We start from the raw sequence: 9,136 nt of genomic DNA on the forward strand, positions 1-9,136 counted from the left end.
GTGGACTGCCGGAAGGCTGCTGCGAACCACCTGCATTTCTTCATCCTCGGTGGTTTCTCCGACGGTGATGGCATCTATTAGACTAGTATGGCTGTCCGTGTCAGAATGGTAGAATCGTACTGCGGTGGTTCGAGGAGCATGCTAGTGTGCTCAGATCTATTTCTTCGCCACCTGACTCATCTGGTCTGAACCAGGCAAGCCACCTGACGGTGTGTGGCGGAGGGTACCTTGAGTACCTATATCGGTTCCCCCTTTTATTCCAGTCTCGTATTGTTCGTGGAAAGAAAGATTATCGGTATGCCTCTGTCTGGGCTCAAATCTCTCTGATTTTATCCTCATTGTCTCTTCGCGAGATATACGTAGGAGGGAGCAACATACTGCTTGACTCCTCGGTGAAGGTATGTTCTCGAAACGAAACCCCGTACCGAGCAACTGGGCGTCTCTTTTACAGAGTCTTCCACTGGAGTAAATCTATCATCTCGGTAACGCTTTCGCTATTACTAAATGATACTGTTACGAAGTGCGCTGCTCTCCGTTGGATCTTCTCTATCTCTTCTATCAACCCTATCTGGTACGGATCCCGCACCGGTGAGCAATATTCCTGCAGTGGGAGAACAAGTGTACTGTAACCTACTTCCTTTGTTTTCGGGCTGCATTTCCTTAGGATTCTTCCAATGAATCTCAGTCTGGCATCTGCTTTACCGACGATTAATTTTATATGGTCTTTCCATTTTAAATCACTCCTAATGCCTACTCCCATATAATCCCAGATAATTTATGGAATTAACTGCTTCAGTTGCTGATCTGCTATATTGTCGCTAAATGATAAAGCATCTCTCTTTCTATGTATTCGCAGCACTTTAGACTTGTCTACATTGAGGTTCAATAGCCATTCGTCAATTCGTTGCAGATCCTCCTGCACTGCAGTACAATTTTCCATTGTTACAACCTCTCGTTATACTACAGCATCATCCGCAAAAAGCCTCAGTGAACCTGTGATGTTATCCACAAGGTCGTTTATTTATATTGTGAATAGATATGCTCCTAGGAAACTCCCCTGCGGCACACCTGAAATCACTCTTCCTTCGGAAGACTTCTCTCTATTTAGAGTGACATGCTGCGTTCTGTTATCTTGGAACTCTTTAATCGAATCACACAGTTGGTATGATAGTCCATATGCTCTTACTTTGTTCATTAAACAACTATGGGGAACTGTATCAACTGCCTTGCGGAAGTCACTGCATCTGCCTGTGAACCCGTGTCTATGGCCCTCTGAGTCTCGTGGACGAATAGCGCGAGCTAGGTTTAACACGACTGTATTTTTCGAAACTCATGTTGATTCCTACAGATTCGATTTCTAGTCTCCAGAAAAATCATAATACTCGAACGTAATACGTGTTCCAAAATTCTACAACTGATCGACGTCAGAGATATAGGTCTATAGTTCTGTACATCTGTTCGACGTCCCTTTTTGAAAATGGGTATTATCTGTGTCCTTTTTCAATCTTTTGGAACGCTACGCTCTTCTAGAGACCTATGGTACACCACTGCAAGAAGGGGGGCAAGTTCCTTCGCGTACTCTGTGTAAAATCGAACTGGTGTTCCAACAGGTCCAGCGGCCTTTCCTCTTTTCAGCGATTTTGATTGTTTTTCTATCCATCTGTCATCTATTTCGATGTCTACCATTTTGTCATCTATGCGACAATCTAGAGAAGGAACTACTGGCCAGTCTTACTCTGTGAAACAGCTTTGGAAGAAGACATTTAGCATTTCGGCCTTTGTCATCCTCTGTTTCAGTAACATTTTGGTCACATAGTGTCTGGACGTTTTGTTTGGATCCACCTACCGCTTTGACATAAGGCCAAAATTTCTTAGGAGTTTCTGCCAAGTCAGTGCACAGAACTTTACTTTAGAATTCGTTGAACGTCTCTCGCATAGCCCTCCTCATAGTACATTCCGCTTCGTTTAGTTTTTGTTTGTCTGCAAGGCTTTGCGCGACTGCAAACATCCGGACCAAAAATTTCGGGAGTGGCGCGATTTGTGCATTGCGCCTGTTGTCAGATGCATTCGAAAACCTGCCAAGGACTTGTTGACTCAATGAAACGCAGAATTGCTTCGACTTTGCTTCCCAGTGGTAAACCAATACGCTGTACTGCTTGTGCTCATATATTTTTAGCTCACCGATGTATCTACATATCTACTTCAGTACTCAGTTATGACAGTGAGATGCAGTGCTGTGTTTTGTGTCCTTTTGTCTCAGTTAAAGGGTTCCCTGTGGGAGGGTGGCGTCCGGGGGGCGGCCCTCGTGTGGAGTCCACTGCTGCGGAGCGCGCCCAGGGTGTCCAACCAGCTGATGCACATCAGCGACTGGCTGCCCACGCTCTACGCTGCTGCTGGTGAGTGCGCCACACGGCAAGTAGTTCAGCAACACACCTCCAACACGTGCTACAGTAGAAGATTGTTTACTTTCGTTCGTAAGTGCAGAGGCAAAATTACGTAAGATATCCGAGATCTATAAGGGTGATCAAAACTAACCTGTCCCTTAAATTATTTCATGCACCTAAAGATAGAGAAACCAATGTACGTAAGCTGCCCTAGGTGTGGATGATGCGAGATATAGGAAATATATTCTAGCCCGGTTGCTGTGTCAGTCTTGTACAGAGTGCTCTCCTGATGAAGTATCTTGATGCTCAGGGGGAAACCTGACGGAGATCCCTTCGGATCTGGACGGAATGAACACATGGGATGCGCTTGTCACTGCCAGCGACTGGCCACGCACTGAGGTCCTGATCAACCGCAACGACGACGACGGGACGGCTGCCATCAGGGTTGGCGCCTGGAAGCTCGTCAAAGGTGAGAAGAGAAGGTGAACAGACAGCTGGTCATTTGTTGGTGGTGGTGGATTGCTCCCATAACTGTTGCGTTTTCACCACACGACCGATCTTCCACAAATAGCGATCACGTAAATTTCTGAGTGACAGAAGGAAGAAGCAGCTTGGTGTTAGTTTAGTGTTTATGCCACTTCAAAATCGCCACCCACAAAGGAATTATCCGAGCGGGACAGGAATCTGTAGATGTGATGTACATCTGCAGGCATAAAAAGATTACAGTTTAATGATTACTTCAAGGGACAGGGATTCACAAACTGAGCAAGTCAATAAGTTGGTTCACACCAGGCCTTTATGCAAGCAGTTACTTGGCTCGGCCATGACTGATAATAGAGTTGATTTGAGTCCCCCTGGGGGACCTCGTGCCAAAATCTGTCCAATTGACGCTTTAGCTCATTAAAATTCTGCGTTGCTTGACGCGACTGCCCATAATCGTTCTCAACTGGCGACCTTGTTAAACAAGGTAGATTTTGACAACACGAAGAGAAGGTGTCTGCCGGCAGGAATTATCTTGCTGAAATATAATTCCAGGATGGGTTACCGTGAAGGGTAACAAAACGGTGCACGGAATACTGTCGACGTATAGCTGTGCAGTAAGGGTGAGGTGGATGAAAACCAAATGGGTCCTGGTATCAAATTAAATGGCATTCCTGACCACCACCCCCTTGTGTCCAGCAGTATGGGGGCCAAGAGTCAGGTTGGAACTCCACTGCTGTCTAGCCCTTCCTCAGACAGGTCTTCGCCGGTCATCAGTGCTCTGGTCGATGTGGGACTCATCACTGAAGGCAGTTTTGCTTCAGTCAATCAGATTCAGGAGCGTAGACGCTTATGGAAACGCCCTGGACAGCTGTGGGTCACGAACCGGACTTTCGTCCACCATATGGCCCGAGAATCATGAGTGTGTCTGGTGTACGTGATTTGATAATAAGACCCCTTTGGTTGTCACCTGCGGCACTGTTACAGCACAACGGTACATTGACGATATTCTCTGCCCCCTTTCGTGTCCCTTCAAGGAATGTCATACTGGGCCTGCATTTCAGCAAGATAATGTCCGCTTGCACACGTCGAAAGTTTGTAATGCTTCTCTTGGTGGACCTTGGCCATCAAGGTCGCCGAATCGCTCCCCAGTTCAGAACGTTTGGAGTGTTATAAGCAGGGCCGCTTCAAACAGCTCGGGATTTCGAGGATCTAACGTGCCAATTAGACTTGATTTGGTACGATATCTGGGGATATCCAAGAACTCCGTCAGTCAATGCCAAGCCGAAGAACTGCCTGTCAATACCAATCCTAATACTACTTACGTAATGGACATACGTCGACCAACGCGTTACTGACTTGGCATTTGTGAAGCTCTTTCTCCTCAATAAATCGTTGAGCGTTCCTGATATTATAATCATTTGTCTCTACCGATTTCCGTCCTATTTGTATCATTCTTTTGTGCCGCCTCTTCTTTGGTGTGTGAATTTTCTCTCTGAGAAAGGCTATACGTGACCTCGATTGCTCAGAACCGCACGAAAATGTTCTTGAAGTATACATCGCCCTATCCCAAAAACAGTGGTATGAGGCATTCGCTTGTAAAACTACACGTCTTACCACGAGAGATATTTGAATGATCTTCTATCCAAGGTATAATAGAATAATCTTGGTAGAGCGGAGGAACATAATATCGATATAATAAGACCAAAATCATACACATTTCAAGTCCTTCTTAGTCTCGTATTTCCCTCTGCTTAAAAAAGTTACGTTATCTGAACGAGAGACTCTTTACACCGAAATCATTGCGCTTCATGGCTATTCAGAGCTAAAAGTGCAGCTGTGCGATTGCGATGAACTGGTCGAAGCAAAGAAGGAAACAACAAAACGCATATTTCGTAAAAGCCATTTTTTTCACATTGAGCACCGCTTATGCGTAGCACTATTTCAGTACCAAACGCCACACTAATCACAATTTCAAACACAATATTGGAATGTCATAGTCATTGCAATCCTTTTGCCACACATACTGAAACATAGGCGTGCAAGTTGGTTCAGAAAGTCGAGGGCTGGTTGTTGTTGAAACGACCATCATGTAACTTTACTTGTACTTCTTCACACTGTAGTTTTGTAGTTTGTTGTTCAGATAGCAAAATTATTTTATGCAAAAGAAAATATGGAAATTATTCACAGGACTGCAATCTGGGTATTTGGTCCATTTATATCGATTTTTGTTTCTTCACGTTATCAAAACTCCTCTGTTAGATAGTCAAATTTCTCTCACGGTAAGACCCGTAGTTTTTCGTGCAAATGGCTCATACCGCTTATAACATCCCAGCTTCCTCAACCAAATTATAACGTCCCAGGACTTTCTGCACAAAATTATAACATTTCAGCTCCTCAACACCAAATTAAAACGTTGCATTAGGAGGTGTCTGCTTCGTGCAAAGGGTCTTGAGTTCATATTGACGACAACAAGTAATTCTTCATTACAGACATTTATTTACAAACAGAACTGACAGACTTCACTGACTCAACAACTGACTCTCCGAGCTAACCGCACTGCATATCCGAACTGAACTGAACTGGCAACTGACAACTCCTAGGTGTATTAATATCTTTCCAAACAATGAGAGTCTTCGACAATGTTTTGTTTACAATACGATAGTAATTCACGACTTAAAACTAAATTAGACATTACAGAATTTTAGTACAGATTAAAGTAAGTAAAAGGATCAGTACATATAAATTCTTACAAGCATAATTTCCAAATAGATTTTATAACATTTTTCTACCAGCTTCTGGGTAACCTTCACCAGATTTGTACCGATGTTTCCAGAAATATCTTGACATTTGATTCTGGATATTTCTTGAGTGATTTAGAACAACTATTTATATGTAAAATGATTTAAATCGTGTTTCAAAACGTAAATAAATCTTTTTAGCAATATTTCTTGATACAAATCGTCTTTCGAAATTAGGTTATGAAACAGTTTTCACAAGTTTTCGTATTTTTGCGATCGTAATATAGAATTTCTCCATATAAAGTTCCAGACAACGTTCATTTTCAGACTTTCTCTTTAGCTGGTGAGTTTTTAAAAGTATCTAGTCCATATTATACGAAATAATTTAGCTCAAAACTGATAATTTATACAATTAATCAGAGCTACAGCAAACAGTGAGTCTTTCTTTTACAAAATGAAATATAATTACAAAATTGAATAAAAATAGGTTACTAACACTAATATATATTTACATTAATTATATTTTTGTTCTTTCTGTGCAAAATGTCCTAATATTGACACAGTACAATATTTAAACATCACCAAAGTTTCCCTTTACATTTTGCATATCTGTATCGACATCCCCTAAAAGTCTACAGTATCGAATACTTCAATATGTCCCAATATGTCCTGTAATGTTACACGCTGTTCTCGGAATGAGTGATCTACATTCTCAGCACATAACCGTGCGGATCTCAGCGCTCGAGTTCACCCGCCGCCCTTGCGAGTCACATCGACTGATATAGGCTCGTTTCTGTGGGAGAGACAGGTAACGTGCTCCAGCACCATTGTCCGACGCCGCAGGAGGGTGGGAATGAATCTTTCGAGTCGGGACATTTTATTCTAAAAAGGTGATTCCATTTTTCTGGACAGATCTTTATTTTTTCCTCTGGGATGGTAGAGACAATTCAGGTTGTGCTCACTGTTGGTCGCTATATTCACATTAATATAGCATAGTTCAACTTAATAATAATAATAATAATAATAATTCCAATCCCAAAGAAAGCAGGTGTTGACAGATGTGAAAATTACCCAACTATCAGTTAATAAGTCCCAGCTGCAAAATACTAACGCGAATTCTTTACAGACGAAGGGAAAAACTGGTAGAAGCCGACCTCGGCGAAGATTAGTTTGGATTCCGTAGAAATGCTGGAACACGTGAGGCAATACTGACCCTACGACTTATCTTAGAAAATAGATTAAGGAAAGGCAAACCTACATTTCTAGCACTTGTGAACTTAGAGAAAGCTTTTGACAATGTTGACTGTAATACTCTCTTTCATATTTTAAAGGTGGCTGGGGTAAAATACAGGGAGCGAAAGGCTATTTACAATCTCTACAGAAACCAGATAGCAGTTATAAGAGCCGAGGGGCATGAAAGGGAAGCAGCGGTCTGGAAGGGAGTGAGACAGGGTTGCAGCCTGTCCTGGATGTTATTCAATCTGTATATTGAGCAAGCAGTAAAGGAAACAAAAGAAAAATTCGGAGTAGGTATTAAAGTCCATGGAGAAGGAATAAAAACGTTGAGGTTTGCCGATGACATTGTAATTCTGTCAGAGACTGCCAAGGACTTGGAAGAACAGTTGAACGGGATGGAAAGTGTCTTGAAAGGAGGATATAAGATGAACATCAACAAAAGCAAAACGAGGATAATGGAATGTAGTCGAATTAAGTCGGATGATTCTGAGGGAATTAGATTAGGAAATGAGACACTTAATGTAATAAAGGAGTTTTGCTATTTGGGGTGCCAAATAACTGATGATGTTCGAAGTAGAGAGGATATAAAATGTAGACTGTCAATGGCAAGGAAAGCGTTTCTGAAGAAGAGAAATTTGTTAACACCGAGTATAGATTTAAGTGTCAGGAAGACGTTTCTGGCAGTATTTGTATGGAGTGTAGCCATGTATGGAAGTGAAACAGGGACGATAAATAGTTTGGACAAGAAGAGAATAGAAGCTTTCGAAATGTGGTGCTACAGAAGAATGCTGAAGACTAGATGGGTAGATCACATAACTAATGATGAGGTATTGAACAGAATTGGGGAGAAGAGGAGTTTGTGGCACAACTTGACAAGAAGAAGGGACCGGTTGGTAGGACATGTTCTGAGGCATCAATGGATCACAAATTTAGCATTGGAGGGCAGCGTGAAGGGTAAAAATCGTAGAGGGAGACGAAGAGATGAATACATTAAGCAGATTCAGAAGGATGTAGGTTGCAGTAAGTACTGGGAGATGAAGAAGTTTGCACAGGATAGAGTAGCATGGAGAGCTGCAACAAACCAGTCTCAGGACTGAAGACAACGACAACAACAGTTGAACATAGGCTTAAACCGTGCTGCAGTAAGGCGGGTAATATACAAGCGTGTATTGCTGGTTTTTTTTCCATACCGCAGGACCAGCAACCAGCAACGGCTACTACGGAGCGAGCGGAGCAGAGGATCCGCGCTACACGCCACAGTACGACCCACAACAGGTGGCGAACAGCCTGGCAGGACGAGCCGTGGCCTCCGTACTGGGGGCGACCTCCACGTCTGAAGACATGCTGCGGTTGCGAGCGGAGGCCACTGTGTCCTGTCCCAGCAGGCCGGAAGAGCCAGCGTGCGTCCCTCAGACAGAGGACGGTGTGTGCGTCTTCAACGTGGTGCTGGACCCCTGCGAGGGCGCTACCTCTGACAACTCCAGTGACGTACTGGACACGCTGCAGGAGCGACTGGAGGCGCTCTCGGACCCCATGCTGCCTGTCCAGGACAACCCTGTGGAGCCCGAGCTGGTACGCCCATCCCGCTGGAACAACACGTGGGTGCCCTGGACCGACTGCATCGCAGATCCCACCTACATCGCCTGCAACGTTGTCACTTAGACTAGGGTACCACCATGGACAACGTTGTTGCGTCGTTTGCCTTGTTACGCTGTCCGTCATTTTCCGTACCGATCCATCGGTTCGGCAAATTCGTGTTAAAGTTGTAATACCTTCCTAATATTGCGCTGCTTTTGGAATATCCATTCAAGCTATCTACGAAATAAATAATAAATCACTGTCTGATGAATAATTTTCACGATTTTTCACTGTCTCCCTTACTTTTTGTTTTATTTTGTTTATTCACTAATCATATACAGACCACAAGGTAAGTACAAGTATTATCCTTGAGGAGATATCTGCACAATTTGTGAACAAATGCCTAGTACTTGTGCAAATTCAAATTTAACTTCATGAGAGAGAAGGCTTTACAGCCGTTCGCATCTGATATGAAACATTTCGGTGTATGTGTCTGCGTTGTTATGTTTCTATAAAGGTTAACGTTTACGCTGCTGTTGTAAAACGCCTTAATCAATACAATTCTACCCTGATGAAAACAACTTGGAACAGTGGCCTCAAACTACATCTATGTGTAGTATTTTGCATTGAGAGCAACAGTAACCATTGTCAACATCACTTCAAGGAAAACGACATCGCCCTGGCTGTAGAAAGCTTTTATTAAACTCATGACCGCTT

The 9,136-nt window shown here is 43.2% G+C and overlaps 1 protein-coding gene across 1 annotated transcript in view; it reads left to right on the forward strand.

Annotated features, from left to right (window-relative positions):
* Positions 1-8,510, forward strand: part of LOC126356026 (arylsulfatase B-like) — a 100,470-nt gene extending 91,960 nt beyond the window's left edge. The window contains 3 exon segments of the mRNA XM_050006680.1: positions 2,261-2,396; positions 2,695-2,853; positions 8,037-8,510. Coding sequence (XP_049862637.1) covers positions 2,261-2,396; positions 2,695-2,853; positions 8,037-8,503 — 762 coding nt within the window. The 3' untranslated portion in view covers positions 8,504-8,510.
* The last annotated feature ends 626 nt before the right edge of the window (positions 8,511-9,136 follow it).

The sequence above is a fragment of the Schistocerca gregaria genome, chromosome 3, assembly GCF_023897955.1.
Source record: "Schistocerca gregaria isolate iqSchGreg1 chromosome 3, iqSchGreg1.2, whole genome shotgun sequence".
NCBI classification, from domain to species: Eukaryota; Metazoa; Arthropoda; class Insecta; order Orthoptera; family Acrididae; genus Schistocerca; species Schistocerca gregaria.